Genomic DNA, 22006 nt, shown 5'->3' with positions numbered 1-22006 from the left:
TATTTTTTTTTTTTTACTATTTACATAAAACATTTGAGTAGTACCACAAATTAACTTCCCAGTAACAATTAAAAAGGGATTAAAGTTGAACATATTGTTTGTTTTACTGTAATTTAGAACCTTTGTGCTGAGGCAATTTTGGGAGTGTTTCCATCTTTCACACTAGAAACAATAGTGTTATAAATCTGGTCAAGCACTATGGGTTTATTTAGTAATGTAAAATCCAGTGATGATTAATTTTTCATAGCTGCCTACATATACAAGTTTTCACAGCATACAGATTGTCAAGAGAGCTCTCTAGGTTACAAAAGATACTTGTTACCAGATTTTTTCTGCTAAAATAATAACTTTAATGGAAGATATAAGACAAAAAAATTAGATAAGGTTTGGTACAGTATAAGACACCAGCAGGGTACAGTGCCAAGTTAAGAACAGAAAAAAGGTCTTTAGAAGATAGCAGGTTCTAATATGTATAACTGTTTCAATTTGTGTACACCTGAAACTAACACATATTGTAAATCAACTATACTCCAATAAAAATTTTTTTTAAAAAAGATAGTAGGTTCTAGCTATTTATCAAACTATATAAACTTATAAGTAAAAGCCTTACCAAATTAGTGTACCAGAGGTACCAAATTAGTATACCAAAGGAATGGGACTTAGAAAGACTGCATTTCTTTTTTGAAATTCAAAGCATCTCTAGGAACTAGAAAAGTTATTTTACAGATGACTACACTAAAATTTTAAACAACAAATGACCTACTAAGGCAACGTAAATATGTTTCAAGGCTAGAAAAACTATCCCCATACTTTCCTGACATCACTCTAAACATAAGAATCACAGTATGCTAAAATCTCAAAGCTAATATATTAAACATATTTGATATCTGGGGCTTTCTGAAATTATTTTTAGAATTTTACTTTACAAGTGGGAAATGCACTTTTAATTTTTAATGACATTTTCCTCCTAGAGATAGAATTTAGACATTTATATCTTTTCAGAGCAAAAAAGTCATCAAAATAGGAGACTAGCATAGTACCAGCCTACAGATAATGGTTACACATTCATGTGTCTTTATTAGTCTCCAAGCCATTAGGAATTTATTTCAAACAAGGTGCTCTAAGCCTTCATTATTTGTATGCAAAATCCAGAGAAAACCAGTTTATCAAATTACGATTTAGTGGTCACGATCAGGGAAAATGATACTCTTCCTGTGAAGAAATACATGTCAGTCATTGCAGAGGCAATTTAGACCTCTTTTATTGTCCGTTATCCAGGACAAACCTTTGCCAATATCTAATTACCCACGGAATCAAATTTAAATAAAATAAAGTATTAGAAGGTAGCCCATATGGGTATAATTTAGATGATCTTAGCCTAAATTTATATTTTGCTCCTCAATAAAGCACACTGACTCAGATATATGTTCCAAAGATGATATGCTTTTTCTTAAACAGTGCAGAAATATAATTTGTACATCCTGAAAATATCTTTATCTGTCTATCCACGAAGAAAGCTTCCTCTTATTTGCCTCTGTCTTGTTTTGAATATATAATTCAGAGGTTTACAAACTTTTCCAATGACTGTATTTCAGCTTGTGTTTCATCAGGAAACATTTGAAAGGATGTTTTTATTTCATAGGTTTACTATTTGAAATTCACTGTTGTTCAAGTTAGTAGTAGTGGGCAGTTTTCCTGAAGAGAGCAATTCCAAACACAATGAGTAGATGCCTGCTGGCTCTAATCAATAGGTTGTACCTCTTGTCCTTTCCCTATATTTGACCACACACTATTCTGTTGTCCATGGCCTCAGGCAAATCAAATTGGTCCTTTCTTCCCACCCCTCCCAAAAGGCCAAAACAGTTCAATGGCTAAGTTTTAAATAAGATTTATAACTGCCTGCAATAATCCTTTGAAGTTTTCTTACTAGAATGAAACATGAGTTTTAGGAGAGTTTCTGATTTAGTTGAAGGGGGGCGGGGAGTAACAAGCAATAGTCACAGTATTTTTAAACAGTATAACAGTTCAGTGAAGATTATACATCAACTGATGTTGCCCTAAGTTTTCTCAGTTTTAAATGATTTTCTTTTTAATTGCTAGGGAACAGGTTTAGACACAGGAAATAAAATACAGGCCAGTCCATTATTTACATGTTCTTCATCTTGGCCATGAGGTCTTCCAAGCTTTCACCAGAATCTTCCACTGTTACTTCAGGTACAGAATCTTCTTGCTATCCACAAATGAGGGAAACATGGTGAAAAAATAACCAATTAAAGTTCTTAATGCTTAGGAACATATAATCAGTAAGCCTTAACCATGTTCAACAAGTTTACAAAGTAAACTTTCTTTAATAAGTATGCCTTCTAATTTTTAGGAGAGACAAAATCCTTTATTTTCCCCACCAGTCTTTTGATTTGCAAGGCAGTAATTTCAATGTTCTTGAGATCTCTACAGAAGTGGTATTTTTAAATGATATTGTGGCTAAAACTTATCAATATACAAAAAAATGGTATTGTCACTTAATCAAAATCTATTTCACTTGATCCACCAATGAGCGAGCAAAACTATTCTACATCTATGTTTTCAAACAGTTTAAACTGTGCTGTGCCTGTATTTCCATATTAACACTGAATACCTCTCTCTCTCACAAATCTTAATGCCTATAATGTAAAACACCTAAAATAGGAAATACTGCATTGGCATTATAAAATAGGTTGAAGATTAAAGAAAATAAATAGACATTTTCTCTTATATTTACTTATGGTAAACAAATTTTAGATGTACCTTTTGGGGAACTGTATATGCCACTGTAATTCCTTCAGGTAAGTCAGGAATTGGACCTGAAGAATTTTTCAGTTCCTCTTCTGAAACCTCAGATACCAACTCAATACCTGTAAGGTTAAACTTGATCTTAAAACAGTTTTTAAGGAACTTAATGAGCAATAATCATTCAAAACTTGTATATCTTAATTATAATCAGTTTCCCTCCCATAAAAGATTGTTTTATGCTGCCATTTCAATTTATGAAACAATTCTTACCCCACTCATTGTCGTCATGTATTATTTCTTCCTCTTCTTGAACAACCTCCTGTGTGGGCAGTGCTGCTACCTTTTTCTGTAGAAATCAAACAGTATCAGTGTTTTTACTCATTTTCAGTTCTCTGAAGCATCAGTCAGAATTGATCAGAACCAAGAATTCAGATAGGCTTTTTTCTAAGGAAGACCATACAGATAGTCAACAGACACATATCACTAATCATCAGGGAAATGCAAATCAAAACCAAAATGAGGTAACACCTGTCAGAATGACTATTATCAAAAAGACAACAAATAACAAGTGTTGGCGAGGATATGGAGAAAAGGGAAACCTTGTGCACTGTTGCTGGGATTGTAAATTGTTGCAGCCACTAAAGAAAACAGTATGGAGGTGCCTCAAAAAATTAAAAATGCAACTACCATATGATCCAGCAATTTCACTTCTGAGGTTTTTTTTTTTTTTTTTTTTTTGCAGTACACGGGCCTCTCACTGTTGTGGCCTCTCCCGTTGCAGAGCACAGGCTCCAGACGCACAGGCTCAGCAGCCATGGCTCACGGTCTTAGCTGCTCTGCTGCATGTGGGATCTTCCCGGACCGGGGAACGAACCCGCGTCCACTGCATCGGCAGGCAGACTCTCAACCACTGTGCCACCAGGGAAGCCCTGGGTATTTTTTTTAAGAAAACAAAAGCACTAACTCAAAAGATATATGCACTCCAATGTTCGCTGCAGCACTATTTACAACAGCCAAGACATGGAAGCAACCTAAATGTCCATCAACAGATAAATGGATAAAGAAAATGTGGTACATATATACAATGGAATATTATTCAGCCATAAAAAAGAATCTTTACTATTTGTGACAACATGGATGGAACTAGAAGGTATTATGCTAAATGAAATAAGTCAGACAAAGACAAATACCATATAATCTCACTTAAATGTGGGATCTAAAAACAAAATAAAAAGAGACTCACAGATACAGAAAACAAATGATGTTGCCATAGGGGAGGTGGGGAGTGAAACAGGTGAAGGGGATAAAGAGGTATAAACCTATAATTATATAACAAATAAGTCATGGAGATAAAATTTACAGCATAAGGAATATGGTCAATAATATTGTAATAACTTTGTATGGGGACTGATGATAACTGGACTTATCATGGTGCTTATTTCATAATGTATGCAAATGTCAAATTACTATGTGGTACACCTGAAACTAACATAATATTGTATCAATACATCAAGTATATTTTAGTTTAAAAAAATTAAAATTAAAAAAAATTTTTTTTAATGAATTAAGACAGGTTTTTTATCTTACCAAAAGCAAGAAAGGACTTTGAACAGAATTTTCATGTTAAAGCACGGTGAATAAATTAAACCTTTAAAAATCCAGAATCCATTTACCTTGTATTCCAAATCTAAAAATTGTTTCTTCTTTTTTAAGTTATTGTCCTATGCAATATGACCTCTCATGCATTGTGACACATTGACATATACCTTATATTCTTCCTGTTGCTTCCTACAATTTCTGTCATCACACTGAGGATTTGGCTTCATGGACATAGTAGGGAAAAAATCCTGCATTGCATTGTATCCGAGGTAAAAACTAACAGTACCAAAATTTAACAGAAACCTAGAAAAACAAATCAAAGTAGACTTAACTAAAGAAATAAAACCATAAAAGTATTAGAAAAAAGTAACTGACTTTTTAAAAAATCACCTTGAAGAAGGTAATGATTTTTGTAACAAGCAACCCAGAAAACAAATTTCTTATCTTGTTTACAGGGCCTGGCTTATAGTAGATTTTGTTGAATGAATGCAGTGAAGAAAGGCTACTCCATTTCATCAACCATAGAATGCACTATTATTTTTTGAACGTGTAATAAAGATAAAAGGCTGCCAATTAAACTATGACATGTCAACAACTCTAAGAAGCATATTAATTTTACAGAAGTTAAAATGTGGCAGAAGTGTATCTTAAAAATCTCTGAGATACGGTACTAAATCTAATTTTTAAAAGTTTTTTATATATAACTTGCTGCAAAGTTTACAATCTTAAATTTGTATTAAATCTCAATAAAATGTTACAGAAGTATTCACCCATGTATTATTCACTACCAGATCAAAATATAGTTGGCACTCAGTATCTATGGGGGACTGGTTCCAGAACACCCCCCACCCACAGGGTACCAAAATTAAGCCCCTTATATAAAGTAGTATAGTATATAAACTGTATCATATAAACTGTGCACATCCTCCCATATATTTTAAATCATCTCTAGATTACTTATAATACCTAATACAATGTAAATGCTATGTAAATAGTTGTAAATACAATGCAGATGTTATATAAATAGTTGGAAGCTTATGGCAAATTCAAGTTTTGCTTTTGGAACTTTCCAGAATTTTTTTTTTTTTTAATATTTTTGATCCACAGTTGGTTGAATCCAAAAATGCAGAACCCAAGGAAATGGTGGGCAGACTGTACAGTGCATTTCTAGTATGCCATAAAGCTCCCTGTGCTCCCTTCCAGTCAAATCTGATTCCTTTTAGAAGCTTATAGAAAAGCTGAAAAATCATGTACAAAAGATAAACAACAAAAGGAAAAAAATCTGCAAATGCATGTTCTTAATATACAACAAGGAAAGACAAAAAAACTAAGCAAAGGATGTGAGAAGACAATTCACAGAAAAATGTTAAGTGCTCAACCCTTTTCACAACTGGAAATTAAAATGAGATACCCATTTTTCACCTAACAAATTGACAAAGATAAAAGAGTTTGATGACTCTAACACCATATACAAAAATAAACTCAAAATGGATTAAAGACCTAAATGTAAAACTGGGTACTATAAAACTCCTAGAGGAAAACATAAGCAGAACACTCTTTGACATAAATCACAGAAATATTTTTTTGGATCTGTCTCCTAGAGTGATGGAAATAAAAACAAAAATAAACAAATGGGACCTAATTAAACTTAAAAGCTTTTGCACAGTGAAGGAAACCATGAAAAACATTAAAAAACAACCTACGGACTGGGAGAAAATATTTGCAAACAATGCTACCAACAAGGGATTAATTTCCAAATATACAAACAGCTCATATAGCTCAATATCAAAAAAAACAAACAACCCAATCAAAAAATGGGCAGAAGACCTAAACAGACATTTCTCCAGAGAAGACATGCAGATGGCCAATAAGCACATGAAAAAATGCTCAATATCATTAATCATTAGAGAAATGCATATCAAAACTACAATGAGGTATCACGTCACACTGGTCAGAATGGCCTTCATCAAAAGGTCTACAAATAATAGTTGCTGGAAAGGGTGTGGAGAAAAAGGACCCCTCCTACATTGTTGGTGAGAAGGTATATTGGTGCAGCCACTATGCATAACAGAAGTTCTTTAAAAAACTAAAAATAGAGTTATCATATGATGCAGCAATCCCACTCCTGGGCATCTGTCCAGAGAAAACTCTAATTCAAAAAGATACATGCGGGCTTCCCTGGTGGCGCAGTGGTTGACAGTCCGCCTGCCAATGCAGGGGACACGGGTTCGTGCTCCGGTCCGGGAAGATCCCACATGCCGTGGAGCGGCTGGGCCCGTGAGCCATGGCCGTTGAGCCTGCGCGTCCGGAGCCTGTGCTCCGCAACGGGAGAGGCCACAACAGTAAGAGGCCCACATACCTCAAAAAAAAAAAAAAAAAAAAAAAGATACATGCACCCCAATGTTCACAGCAGCACTATTTACAATAGCCAAGACATGGAAGCAACCTTGTCCATCAGCAGATGAATGGATAAAGATGTGGTATATATATACAGTGGAATATTACTCAGCCATAAAAAAGAATGAAATAGTGCCATTTGCAGCAACATGGATGGACCTAGAGATTATCGGACTAAGTGAAGTAAGTCAGACAGAGAAAGACAAATATTATATGATATCACTTATATGTGGAATCTAAAAAATTGATACAAATGAACTTATTTACAAAACATAAACAGACTCAGACATAGAAAACAAAGGGGATAGTGGGAGGGGGGCGAGGAGGGAGGAGGATAAGTTAGGAGTTTGGGATATACACACTACTGTATATAAAATAGGTTAACAACAAGGACCTAATGTATAGCACAGGTAACTATACTCAGTATCTTGTAATAGCCTATAATGGAAAAGAATCTGAAAAAGAATATATATCACTTTGCTGTACACTTGAAACTAACACAACATTGTAAATTAACTATACTTAAAAAAAAAAAAGGTTGATGATACCCAATGTTACCAAAGGTGTGGACAAACCAGGTACTCCCACACTGTCATGGAAATGTACCATCCTTTTGAAGGAGAAATTTAGTAATATCTGTCAAAATAAGTATTGCATAAACTTAGAAATTCAAATTCCACTTCTAAAAATTCACAATGTACAAAAATCTACTCTACAAAGATATATGCAAGATGCTTTTTGCAGCACTGTTAATAATAGCAAAAAAATCTGTAAGTAGCCTAAATGTCCATCAATAGAGGGCTGGCTAGATATGACACATTGGTAAGAGAATACTTTGTAGCCATGATTTTTTTTTTCCCTTCTTCATAACATACTGTAAAATGTTGTGTTTAGATTAAGACCTACTGAAATTTGACAGGCTATTTGTCTCATCTGAAACAGCCCTAGACAGTTGCCTTGAGAGTTCTTATGTATGCTGGTATTTCTTTGCTGATGGCTGATAAATGATATTAGAGTGCCTCTCTGTACCATGTTGCAATTTGTTCTTATTATATTGGATGCTTAAGAAACATAACTAAGCTTATTAACATTGTAAAGTGAGGGAAAAAAATGGCCTGAGTTAGGGCACAACTAAAGCAGTTCTTCTTTTCATAAAGTATGAGTTGGTTCAAAAACTCTATGACATTAATTTTAGCTTCAAAGAAACGTTTGTCTTTATTAGTTATAGTTTAGATGGTGTGGTTGCTGGGTATCTGTTTACGGATAGCAGAGATATTACCCTAGTTAATGTTTAATCACATTCATATTATTTTTAGAAATGTTAAACCAAGATAGTGGAAGTGAGCGTGTTTATGGGTCTTCACCCTTTGGCCAGATGTGCAGAAATTTAAATCATTTGGTTAATGCTTCATAAATAAATATACCAGTACCACTGTACCATTTAACAAGAACTATTCCAAATGGAGAGTAACACAAATATGTGTGTGTTGATATATGTAATATTAATTAATATATATTTAAATTAAATATATTTATATATTAAAGTTTACACATAATATACATATATAAAAATTTAAAATATGTGTATTTAAAACTAAACTAAAAAAACAAATTAAATACTTAGCTAGTCATTCCAATATTTGAAATGTTTGTCAAAAGCAAACAAGACTATTCAGAAAAATTATCCTTCACTCACTTTAACACATTTTGTACCAAGATCCCAGCAACCACTCCCATAGTGGTAGGAAGACTGGCTGCACAAACACCTTCTCGTTTCAGAGTCTTCTCATCAATATTTGCAGCAACTACAAGCGGTGGAGCACACTACATGAAAAAGAATAAAAGAAAATATACTTCAAAAGAAAGGGAAAAAAGTATAAGTGATTCCAAATAATATTCCATCAAATTCATTCAAAGTTTGGTTTTTCTTTGAATTGTAAACATTTTCAATGCCCCTCGGAACTCCAGTACTTAACAGTGAAAAATAATAACCCAAAATGAATCATGCATACCGCAAAACAAGCAGATTCTCCAGGAATTATGAGCTGTATATGCCCTGAAACTGCATTTTCACTGACCCCAGACTCCATCCATGTTTGTCCAAGCTCATTACAAGCCTTAATAGAAATAGGTAAAAACACAAGGAAGAACATAAAGAAGCAAGAAGTAATTTACCATAAGTTCTTTTCATGAAAAACTGGAGTTTAACTAAATGAATTACAAAGGGTTTTTTAAAATTAATTTTCAGAAACAAAGAAGAAAGTTGTAAATAATGGAATTCCTTAGCAATCGCCACTCTCCTTAAAAAAGAAACTGATAGCATTCAGGTAAGCAGTCAATATAAATATCTAATTAAACTGAACCATAGTTTATTGGATTTCTTATTAGAATAATGTAAAACTTCATTTTTCTAAAATAATTTCAGCAACAAAAAAATGAAAAATGTCATTTGCAAAGTTGAAAACACAGTAATTCAAAAGAAAAAGAATTCAGTTTTATTTTTGAGAACTCATGTGTGTAGGCAATTTATACACATTTATACGTTTACTTAAAATAAATCAACAAAGGTAAAAACCAATGCCGACCAAGAATAAGACAGTATTATAAGATATTCATTCATTTAAAAAATTGTACATCAGAATTATCTGCTGTTTTAGTTTGCTCTATTGGCATAAGAGACAGTAGGATACTGAAATATATGTCACACCAACAAGGCTAGACAGGTCACATTAGAATAAATTTCAAAAACAGGATGAGAGAACATTAAAAACAAATAAAACACATTATCAAAGGGTTTAAATGCAGAACTATTTTCAGAATGCAGAATATATACTGACAGAATATACAGGAAAATAGATAAATCCATGAATATAACACACTATACAATAGGAATACTCACTGTATTTATTGTCATTCGAGCTTCAAAATTGTCCACACAGCTAAGAACTAGGTCAACAGGTTTTCCTTCTTCTAATCCACCATTACTAGGCAAAGAAAATAAATTTTATTTGAAAAAAATCAGAACACAAAATACACTCTAATTAGACATTATTTGTTTAGTCAATACATTTAGTCTTTCAGTAAATGTTTGAGTATAATTATAACATAGCATTTAATATTAAAGACCCAGTATACATTGAGTATTCACTATTACGAACATAATATCAATGATATTACAGTATTTCTTATACAAGATGTACAAGGGTGCGAGAAGTATAAAATCTGTTCACAAAAGTTACCATTTCCCTATTAGCTTTCACAGACTTCTACTCATGTTTCACTACAAATGTAAATGTAATAAAGTTAACTGAATACAATTGAATATTTCAATGGTGTTAGTCTGCAGAAAACCACTTTCAGATAGAAGTATAATCTATAACACAGAACTTATAATTGAGGCCCCTTGTTATATCATAATAACAGGCTTTTTTAGATTTGTTTTTTATTTTGTTGTTACTATAGTTTTTTGGACAATATATGCTTTTTGCTGAGCTCCCAATACATAAAAATTACACAAAAAATTTTAAAACTATTTTAAAAACAAAATATGTATCAACCTACCAACTCAGTGAATTAATTAATCATTGACAGATTTTCTAATACTTAAAATGAGCTGGACATTGTGCAAAATATTCATAAATAAAATTTTACCTTATTCTATTCATGAAATGTTCAAAGTTTTCTACTGTGGTTACATTGTAGTTGTGTACTTCAAAAAGAACATCAGGATTAATGTTCCTAAGAGGGAAAAATGGAATGATTATAAAAACTACTAGTAAAACAGTAAGAGAAAGCAAGATAAAGAACTAAAAGAGCTAAAAATTATTTAACAGACATTAGAGAAATGGAATTCAAGCCATTCAAAGAAAATCCAAAGTCCTCTTCTACCTCTTTTGTCCCACTTCAAGGACCAGGTTCAAAACATGTAGACTGTCAGAAGGATTACAAAAATATTCCCACAATCTACGTGCTGGGAATTAAGCCTTTATTACCTCTGTTAGCTACAGTTCAGCCTGACAGAAGAGCTTCTTTGTTTCTTATTCAATTCAGTACAAATATGTTTAGGACCACAAAGAAACATCCTAGAGTAAGGGTTGGCAAACTCTGGCTCTTGGGCCAAATCTGACTACCACCCTGCCACCTTTTTTTTGTAAGTTCTGTAAGCTAAGAATAGTTTCTACATTTTTAAATGGCTGCAAGAAAAGAAAAAAGTCAAAAGAAGAACAATATTTTATGACATGAAATTTTATATGAAATTTAAATTTCAGAGTCCATAAATAAAGTTTTTATTGGAGCAGTCGTGCTCATTCACTTTTATTGATATATTGCCTACAGCTACTACAACTGCATAGTTGAGCAGTTTTGACAGAAACCATATGGCCCTCAAAGCATAAAATATTTACTATCAAAAAGGAGGCTGCCACCCCAGATCAAAGAGGTAAGAAAATTCTTTTTGTATAAGTGAAACCTGTATTTTTATAAAGGAAAATTCAGGTGCATTTATATGTTAGTTTAACTCATACCAAATACACACAGGAAGATTTCACCAATTTCACTGCCTTCAACTGATATTCCATTTACCTCAAAGTATGTTCTGCTGCTTGAACTTTACTTAATCCTGCTTGATGAGGTTGGAAGAAAAGTCTATTCATATTGGCCAGTTCCACCTTGTCATAGTCAAAGAGTAGCAACTAAAACGAAAATAGTGGTATTCTGATGAAAAACATACCAAAAAAACAAACTAAAAATAGCAAACGAGTCAGCTTTCTACCTGATGGGTTTAACTGTTTGACAGTAATAATATTAACTAATTCTGAAATACTAGGTGCCAATATTAACTCATTTAGTGACCATACAATATATAGGTTCTCTTATCCTCATTTTAGAAATAAGACAACTAGGGTACATGCCCAAAAGCCACTCAGCTAATATGTAGTAAAAATGGGATTCAAATTCAGGCATTCTCAATCCAGCATCTGTACCCTAAACACAACGCTGTACTGCCTCTCTAAATGATTAGCTCAAAAATTAATGTTCATTCCATTTCATTGCAAGTTTTACAAACTGTGCCAAAATCCTACTTCATTCCAATGTTTGGCTAAAAACCAAGAACCCATTAGATAAATGAAATTTTTAAATAAGATAAAAACAAATGCTGTAACTTAAAACCATAGTATAACACAATTCCTTTCATGAATAAGGCACTATATATACTCATGCCATAGCTAAAACATTATTCCAAACAGAATTATTAACCAATCAGTTAATTGTTGCTTCCTGCTATATATTTAGGCATGACAGCATTTGTCAAACACACTCACACAACTTTAAAATGGCCGAAAGGTCCATTTCTTATCAGTAAGAACAGGTTGAACCCAAGTATATCCACAGTCCCTTTTTTTTTTTTAATTATCTAAAATTAAATTTTTATTGGATGAGACTAAGAGTAGATTAGACGTTGCAGGGGAAAAAGAGGATCAATGAACTTGAAAGCAGAGCAATGCAATTTATCCAAAGTGAAGGAAAAAAGAACTAAAAAAAACCCAAAAAACAAAAAACTGAGCCTCTAGACCTATGGAATAATTCAAAGCAGTGTAAAAATGACATACAGTTCCTGAAGTCCCTCCTTCTTTATCTAAAATCTGTGACTTTGTAATATAATTCTCAGCATCCTAAATCTAACAATAAAAACAAAAATGGGATTTTCTTCTTCTCAATACAGAAACTAAAAAAAGTTTACCCAGCCCATAAAAACAACACGTAGGTAACTCTCAGTATCTTGCTAGAAAAGATATCACTTATACTCTCTATGAAACTTTCTAACCCTACCTAGAGTCTCCAAAATTTGGTTTATTTAAGCTCAGTCAACAATATTTATTAGGTCAGGCCAAGTTTTAAATTTGAGTTTCGGCCTCATAGCTGGTTTATGAGTAAGTTGTAGGAAATCCTAAATTTGGGGACAGGAGGTGTGAGTAGTAACCGTGTCACTAATTAGCTCTGCTTCTGGGTAAGTCACTTTCACTGTTTAGGACTGTATCCTCATCTGTAAAAATAAGGCAGTTGATCTATATCTGGTGATTCAGTGTGCCCCAGGAATTCCAGAACTTTCAGGGATAAGAAGTGGGCTCTGGATCTCCAATCCTCCGCTTCCCTACTTAACCCCATGAAACAGCTTCTTGTTTCTCTGTTTGACATATTGAAGAAAGAGTTCTGAAACTTACCTATGTAGATCCTTAGCTTACAAACTTGAGTTGACACTGGAACCACTGTATTTAAAAAATACAAATGTGTAGGTCTCATCCCCAGAGGTTCTGATTAACCTAGTATGTGGTGCAGTCTGAACATAAGAATTTTTTTAAACATCCAAGGTGATTTTAATTACAGCAATATTTGCTAACTGTTCTAGACCCTTGCTACTCAAAATGTGGCCTGGGATAACCCCATCAGCATCACCTGAAGCTTGTTAGAAATACTGGAGTACTTCCTCAACATTAATATGCCTACGAATCACCTGGAGTTCTTGTTAAAATATAGATTCTGATTCAGCATGTCTTGGGTGGGGCCTGGGAATCTTCAATTATAACAAGCTCCCAGGTGATGCTGTTCTTAAAGCATAGTCCCCAGAACAACATCATCAGAACCACCTGGGAACTTGTTAGAAATGCACATTCTTAGGTCCACCTGAAACCTATAGAATCAAAACCACTGGGGTAGAGTCTGGCAATGTTTTAATAAGCCTTCCAAGTGATTCTAGTGCACACTCAAACCTGCGACCAGCAAATCTCCATGATCTCTACCACCCTTGATCAATCAGCCAAGGCATGTATGTCAGGTATAAGCAATTATTGGCTAGCTTTTATAAACTTCTTGAAAGGCTTTAAAATGTTAAACATTTTTAGTATTTTGGTGTTGTCTTTTCTATATTGATAAATAAGTGCCAACTTTGAAACCACTTTCTTTTAAGAATTTGGGGCATGGAGGGGACCAACATATTAAAAAGCATTGATAAAGCAAACATTTTCCCACAAAGTTTAGCAAAATGATATACAATTGTGGAAAACTTATGTATTCAACCACTATCTATCTAACATCATGGACTCTGGCTTTATAAATCTAAGATTGGTAGGCTGATTTCTGGTACAAAGTTAACTTCTCCTTTCTACCCAATCAAATCAATTTTAGAAAAAAGTATGGGACTTCCCTGGCAGTCCAGTGGTTAGGACTCAGCACTTTCACTGCCATGGCCCTGGGTGTTCAATCCCTGGTCGGGGAACTAAGATCCTGCAAGCCACGCGGTACAGCCCCCAAAAAAAATTTTAGAAAAAAAAAAAAGAAATGTATGGGTTAAAAAAAATCTGGAGCATTCACCATTTCAAATTCAAGAGTAAGAAAGGTATATGCCTTCTAGTTTGTCTTGTATAAAAACTGTGTTTAAAAAAATATTTTGGATGTTTCAGTGTTTCACTACACACTTTATCAATTTAACAGCCTTCTTTCCTAAACTTGTATGTCTAAAACACTTAAATCCAAACAAAAAAGTTCCTGAACAAAATCAGGTAGTCCTTGTTTAATTAGTAATAATATTAGCTTCCTTTTGGGTGGGTTTATGTCTTAACCCCACAAACTGGGGTAGAAAAAACAACCTGAATAAATACACCACACATCATGGACCTAGGGTCTGTCATACAGAGTGAAGAAAGAGAAAAACAAATATTGTATATTAATGCATATATGTGGCATCTAGAAAAATGGTACAGATGAACCTATTTACAGGGCAGGAATAGAGACAGACATAGAGAACAGACATGCGGACACCGTGGGGGGGTTAGGGAGGTGGGATGAATAGGCAGATTGGGATTGACCTATATACACTACCATGTGGAAAACTGCTAGTAGGAACCTGCCGTATAGCACTGGGAGCTCAGCTCGGTGCTCTGTGGTGACCTAGATGGGTGGGATGCGGGGCGATGTGGGGGGGGCGGTAAGGGGGTGGGAGGGAGGTGCAAGAGGGAGGGGATATATGTATACATATACTGATTCACTTCATTGACACCAGAAACTAACACAACATTATAAAGCAACTATACCCCAATTAAAAAAAAAAAAAAAACCTGGGATAGAAAAAACTTTTTTTAATAAATAAATAAATACACCACAAATCAATAAGCCATTAGTAAGGAGAAAAGAAATTCTAATTTGTACCTGATTTACTCCAGAAGTGACTGGGTTCCCTAAATGATAGACAAAGAGAGATGTTTTTACCTTACCAATGCCACATCTTGTCAGCATTTCAGCAGTCACACTGCCAACTCCACCAACACCTACTATTGCTACAGCAAAGGTACGGATTTTCTGTAAAATGCAAAATTATATGTGTGTTGGTTAATAATTCTTCATCGGGGCTTCTCTGGTGGCACAGTGGTTAAGAATCTGCCTGCCAACGCAGGGGGCATGGGTTCAAGTCCTGGTCTGGGAAGATCCCACATGCCACGGAGCAACTAAGCCCATGCGCCACAACTACTGAGCCTGAGCTCTAGAGCCCGCGAGCCACAACTACTGAAGCCGGCACACCTAGAGCCCGTGCTCTGTAACAAGAGAAACCACCACAGTGAGAAGCCTGAACACTGCAACAAAGAGTAGCCCCAGCTCACCGCAACTAGAGCAAGCCTGTGCGCAGCAACAAAGACCTAATGCAGCCAAAAGTAAACAAACAAACAAACAAATAAATAAAAATTCTTCATCGGAAATGTCATCGAAAGTTATTTTCATTTACGGAAATCATCTTCAAAAACTTGGAAGGATTTATCTTACCTCATAGTCACTTACAATTCCCATTCGTTTCAATGCCATCAGGCGGCTTAAAACAAAGGAAAGAAATATTTTAAGGCTTACAATCTTTTAATTAATAGTGATATAGGTAAACATACATCATCACAGAAAATAAACTGTGAGAGAAGAAACAGTGAGTGTGAGAGAGAGAGAAATCTTTCAGCTAATTTTTACCAGATGAAACTAAATCACTTCAGCACTGATGCCTGAATACCCTCCCTCCAAGATGTAGCCTGTGCAACAAGATTTTTTAAAAGTTCCTCATACATTCTAATGTGCAGTCAAGATTGAGACCTATTGACTCAAATGTTGTTTCCAGAGAATGGGTCAAAGTGAAATTTCAACATTTTCCCATGCTTATTAGTATATGTAAATATTTAATGTTTAACTCAGACTTAATGTTTAACATCAGAATAATCTCATGGATGGAATTCTATTCACTTGTTGCCTCTGCCCACAATGGATAATGTCTACTTTCAGTAAGCACCTCTTATACCAAGGACTCTAAGAGGTATTTACCTAGTTACTGCTAGTCTGTTATCTTCTTCAGTATTTTAGGTTTTTTTAAATACATATACTTTAAAACTATACACATCCCCATTATATACACATCCCCATATATACACATTATATACACATCCCCATATACAATCCCCATTAGTTTACACATTAAGAGTCAAACAGTTCTATTAGGCTTGTTAGGAAACTCAGCAGTGTTCTGGCCTGCACCCCCATTTTCCTCTCCTCACTCATTTTTAACTCTGTTACCAGGATACCTCTAAATAACATGCTAACACTTATTTCTTGATTTTCAGGTTTAGGTACTATCTGAAGATTTCACTCTTTATCATTAAACACAAATATTTCCCATCTCACCAGCCTCTTGATATTGTTATATGGTCATTTTGGTTAGATGTTAATACTGTTCACAACTGGACAATGTAGTATATTAGAATTTACCCTTTCCTGTATGATCCCCACCCTTGAAATTAATAATTGTGTTTGTTCTTATGTTTACTTTTCTATGTATTTTCACAAATTCAACCCCAGTTGTCTAAAATTGCTCTAGATAGTCATATACATTAGGTGTTCTAGCAATTTCTTCTTAAAGATATACTAGAATCTTCTGACATGTCCCCATGTGCACATTTACTGCACATACAGCTCCCATCCTGCATTCTCTCTTCATCACATTACAAATTCTCTTCATTTCTTCATCCTGTATTAATCTCCTGCTTCTGGTACCTTAGAGCTCAATGGTTCTAAAGTGTGGCCTATGGATCAGTGGCCTATGGAATTTGCTAGAAATATCATTTCTTGAGTCCCCACCCTATAATCACAAAGTAAATCAAACTTTGGATGTGGGGCCTAAACAATCTGTGTTTTAACAAGCTCCCCAAGTAATTGTGATGCACACTAAAGTTTGAGAGCCTCTGCTGTGGATTATTTCTTAATTTATTCTCTTGCTATGGTTGGAAGAACATCTTCTCATAGCTTTGTAAAGGGTACAAGGAAGGTAAATTTTGAGAACGTGTATGTCTGAAAATGTTATTTACCAAACTTCTTAAAAATGTTTTATCAAAATGTTTTATCAAAATTCTATTTTTAGAAGTATTATAAAATTGACAAATTAAAGGGTATATAATCGTTGAAAGCTACACCTACACACACACACACTTAGTCGATAGTTTAACTTGGTATAGAATTCTATGTTAGAAACATTTTCCTTCAAAATTTCTAAGGTGTCTTCTAGCTTCTGAAATCTCATGATGTCCCTTAGAGTTGAATCTATTCTCATCAATTGTGCTGAGTACTTGTTGGACTCTTTCAAATAGGAAACATGTTTTTTCAGTTCTGGGAAATTTCCTTGAATAATGTGATGATGTCCTTGTTTGGTTGGTTTGTTTTTCCTGGACTTTGTGAAACTTCTATTATTTGGAAGTTGGACCTCTTGGACTAGTCCTCTGCTCTTAATTTCTTTCTTCTATTGTCCACAATTTTAGTTTTCTGCTCTGTTCTCTGGATTTCTTTCAACATTATTTTCCAAATCTTCTATTGAGATTTTCACTTTTGTTATCATTCTCCATTTGCAAGAATTCTTTTCAGTTATGTGAATGATTTCTTTTTGTAGTAACTTGTCCTGTTTCATTTACACAACATCTTTCCTTTCTGAAGATACTAATAATAATATTTGGGTTGTGTTCCCCTTACAAAGTCTATTCAAGTAACTAATTTTATTTTCCTTCTTTCACATTAGGAGCTTCTCTCATCCTTTATTCTGCTCATATTTAAGAGCCAGACACTAATAAAGGCAGGGATGTGGGCATTGCTTGTTTGACTTTGGGCTTCACTGTAGGGTGATCTGGCTGGGTTGTTTAGTTGAGAAACCCACAATGTCAATGTCTTTCAGTCTCTTTTCTTGGTGCTCTCAGATTCCCTAGAGAAGAATCTTTCAATTTCCGGCCTGAAAAGTCTTTATGCCTGTAAGTTTGGGGGTGTTAAATGGAAGAAAAAGGTTGGAAGTCCTAGCATTCAGTATGTAAACATTTAGTTAATCCCCTTTCTTCAGGTATGAAGACTTGCTTCAATTATTAATGTAAATCCTCTATTTTACTCTCCAATGAGTAAATCTCTAGTCTTCTCTCCTGATAGAGAAGAGGCATTTGCCCAGCTACCCAAAGTGAAGTAGTGAACCTGGGTTGTTTCTTCAACAGATTTTCAGCCATATCTTTCTTAGCCCTACCTTAAGCCCTTCTAGAAATACTATGCCTATTCTTGAGCTTTTGGGGAACTCTGTGGTATAAACTGGGTTGCAGCGTTTAGAGCCAATTTCTTTGGATCCTTTACATCAGTTATCAGTCATCCATCCCTTTTCTAGATTCTAAAACTGTCTAACTATAATCTTTTAAGTACAGGGGCTCACCCATCCCCCAATTACTTATAGAAACCCTCTTTTTTCAGTGGAGGTTTATTCCTTTTTAAAAACTCCTTTACTTTCATTTTAGTGGGATTGGGTAGACAGTGATAATATATGCCTGTGATCAATCTGCCATCTTTACCTTGATGCTCTCTTTAATCTTTATATATAATGCTGAGAAGAATGCAACCTCCTTTTATGAATGGGGGAAAAGATTCAGGTTAATTAACTTGCCCAAGATTAGCTAAATGGCAAACAATTATTCAGAGCTCAGTTTTTGAGCCAGTATTTAAAACCAGGTTTTCTAATTTCAAAGCTTCTGCTCACCTCTTCATTTAGTCAACATGCTTCTAATTATATTACATACCACACAATTTTACAGTTACTTGTGTTGATCATTATTCTACAACCACTGAATCTCCCAAACTAAAGCAAAAGGTCTTTGAGGGTCAGGGGCTTTATATTATATTTCTATTGTATCACTTGATGCAATTAAAATGATGTAGGAGACCTACAAATCCCTCTCCTATATTTTTTCTGATAACCATGTATCAATACTTTATCATATTTCTTACCACTCATATTGCAATCCCATGTTTACTTTTCTATCTATCTCACACTCATCCGGTAACCTCTGGAGGGAAATGACCATGTCTACTTTGTATTCCCAGTGTCTATGCATAATAATAAGTGGTAGATAACATTATCCAGCTGGAGATGAAAAGGTGCTCACTAAATATTTGCTGAATGAACAACAATTCAAAAACTTAAGGCTGACCTTTATCAAATTTCCATGTACTAGTGCAGAGCTTTGGGTGACAACTGCCATCTCCTAAGTAGCAGTTTTAATAAAGACAAATGGTGCAAATAATATAGAAAATACTAAATGTTTAAATTTGAGTTCTGAATGTTAGGTTTGTGGTCATTACAATGTCAAGGAATCATCTCACATTAAAATGATGTCTGAAAGATGGTTATAAATATATGATCGGACTTCTCTAGTGACGCAGTGGTTAAGAATCCGCCTGCCAATGCAGGGGACATGGGTTTGAGCCCTGGTCTGGGAAGATCCCACATGCCACAGAGCAACTAAGCCCGTGCACCACAACTACTGAGCCTGCGCTCTAGAGCCCGTGAGCCACAACTACTGAGGCCCATGTGGCACAACTACTGAAGGCCACACACCTAGAGCTTGTGCTCCACAACAAGAGAAGCCATCACAGCAATAAGAAGCCCGCGCACTGCAACGAAGAGTAGTCCCCACTCAACTAGAGAAAGCCCGCGCACAGCAACAAAGACCCAACACAGCCATAAATAAATAAATTTATTTTAAAAAATAAATATATGATCCACATTCCTTTGCTTTTCTTGGAGGGAATATTTCAAAATTTTCATTTGTAAAGTTGAAAAATGTTTAAGAATGCCAAATGGAATAGTTTCCACTCATTCTAATTAGAGATGTCAATTCATGCTTATTCAACCTCTAAAAATTTTGGACCCCTCATATGTGTCAAGTAAAATATATGCACCCTGTCAATTATATCTCAAAACTGAAAGAAAAAAAAATTTTTTAAACATAGTAAGATAAATAAGAGAAAAGCAAGAATCTGGCATGATTTCACTTAATTTGGGTTAAAATGAACTCTTTTGTAATTATGGAACAATTATAATTTTGGTCAGGTTTTTCTATTACAAATAAAATTGTAATTAACATCTTTGTGCCAAATACTGGTCTGCATTTTAGGTTGTAAAACAAACAAACAAAAAACATGCACCCTAAGACTTCCACTGAGGCTTTATATGTCATAAATAAAACCCTTCTTTAAAATCCAAACTCTCCTGCTCTTTTCATTCTTTTTTTTTTTTTTTTTTTTTTTTGCGGTACGCGGGCCTCTCACTGTTGTGGCCTCTCCTGTTGCGGAGCACAGGCTCTGGACGCGCAGGCTCAGCGGCCATGTCTCACGGGCCTAGCCACTCCACGGCATGTGGGATCTTCCCGGACTGGGGTACAAACCCGTGTCCCCTGCATCGTCAGGCGGCCTCTCAACCACTGCGCCACCAGGGAAGCCCCAAACTCTCCTGTTCTTTGAAGAGAAAGAGCAACAATAATATCTTTCCTGTTTCACCTACTCTAAAACTATCCAGTTTTTAGCCACACTACTTAATGGCTTACTGGCTTACTTATTTTTACTGGGGAGACAGTTCCATGTGAACTTTGGAGTAAGACAAACCTAATGCCAGTCCAGGCCTTTTTAGCTACTGTTATAGCTCTATGACCTGCGGCAGGTCACAGCAGCTCTCTAAGCCTCATTTTTCTCATAAAATGGGGATAAAATAATAGTAGTAATCTCCTAGGGCTGTGGTGAAGAGGAAAAGTGACAGTGCACGCCCGCTGAATTAACAAATCTTAGGAAAAGAAAGGAGAGGAGCAGACAGGCCTGGGGAAGTCCAATGGTTTTAGAGCTAATCCAGCTGTCTCCACAATGCCCCCAATTTAAGAAACACTGAGAAGACTTTATGAAGCTCCCAAGTTTATGCTTAGCGGGTTTTACATCTGGTGTCTTCTGAAAGTTTTTACTCTCAGTTTTACGCAGAGCGAGGAAGACTAATAGAGGCAGGGGCGGTAGTTAACTGGATACGTGTCCTCAGCAAGCACTGGAGCAGCACCATATGGCTGATTCAGTTGGGTTTTTTAAAAAGAGGAAGAACACGTTTCACCAGTACTAAGACTTGGTCTTGCCCGTTTGGGAACAGGACCCCAGAACAAGAAAAGGGAGGTGCTAGCCCTTGTGAGCTGGACAGCAGCAGGGAGCGCCTCACTCCTGACCACCTGGAGACGGTGACCTCGCCCCTCTCCCCGCCCCGACCCGCCACGCAGGTCACCTGTAGGGGTTGGAATCCACCACCTCGGGGCTCATCTTTTCGATGCGGGCCCGACCGCCTCTTCCATCGCCGCCCCCCAGGGCCCGGCGACTTCTCTCCTGGGCCAGTTCCCGCTCCAGCTCCTCGACCCGCCGCTGCAGCCGCTCCACAGACTCGGCCATGGCTGGGACCCCGGCCGCCAGCGCTCCCAGCCCCGGCCGTCGACGTCGCCGCCGCCCCACGCTGCTGGCCTGCTGGGCCCGCGAGGGGTATGTGAGGAGGCACCTTGCGGCGGCCTTCCTAGCCCACAACCCTGAGGAAGCCCTCCCAGCGCCTCCCGGACTGACCGTCTCCGCCGCTCCCGCGAGCCTCTCAGCGCGCCGCTTCCGGTGCGTTGCAGTCATCGTTCCCCCTCAAGGAAAAACCAGCCCTTTCAGTTTCCCTCTTCGCCCGGGCCGAAGCAGGACCCGGGTCATCATTGTCCAGAGCCGGCGGCCTGCGATGTTGCCTTTCCAACCGGGCGGCAAGGAGAATCCCCAGGATCTTTTATTCCCGGGCTCGAGGTCCTGACGGGCCCTTTTCTGAACCGGACCCTATAGGTCTTCCGCCTGCCGGTGCATTAAATTTGGAGGC

The 22006-nt window shown here is 36.1% G+C and overlaps 1 protein-coding gene across 4 annotated transcripts; it reads right to left on the bottom strand.

Moving 5' to 3' along the window:
* Window positions 1-326: 326 nt before the first annotated feature.
* On the bottom strand, window positions 327-21920 carry UBA5 (ubiquitin like modifier activating enzyme 5). Of its 4 annotated transcripts, XM_082626073.1 has the most exons (13): window positions 21721-21920; window positions 21395-21624; window positions 15577-15622; window positions 15028-15117; window positions 11347-11456; window positions 10417-10503; window positions 9665-9749; window positions 8778-8882; window positions 8462-8589; window positions 4536-4671; window positions 3040-3115; window positions 2785-2891; window positions 327-2230 (listed from the first exon to the last, which is right to left on the bottom strand). In XM_082626073.1, the coding sequence occupies exons 1-13, from the start codon at window positions 21775-21777 to the stop codon at window positions 2147-2149; spliced, it is 1341 nt and encodes a 446-aa protein (XP_082482199.1). In that variant the 5' UTR covers window positions 21778-21920; the 3' UTR covers window positions 327-2146. The 4 variants fall into 4 exon arrangements, with proteins under 4 accessions (XP_082482199.1, XP_082482198.1, XP_082482200.1 ...); XM_082626072.1 differs by having other exon boundaries at window positions 21395-21920; XM_082626074.1 differs by lacking the exon at window positions 21395-21624 and having other exon boundaries at window positions 21721-21899.
* Between the last annotated feature and the right edge of the window lie 86 nt (window positions 21921-22006).

Source organism: Mesoplodon mirus (assembly GCF_964341445.2).
Source record: "Mesoplodon mirus genome assembly, chromosome: 6".
Lineage (NCBI taxonomy): Eukaryota > Metazoa > Chordata > Mammalia > Artiodactyla > Ziphiidae > Mesoplodon > Mesoplodon mirus.
The sequence above is the reverse complement of the archived record's forward strand: the minus strand, read 5'-3'. Positions and strand labels throughout refer to the sequence as shown.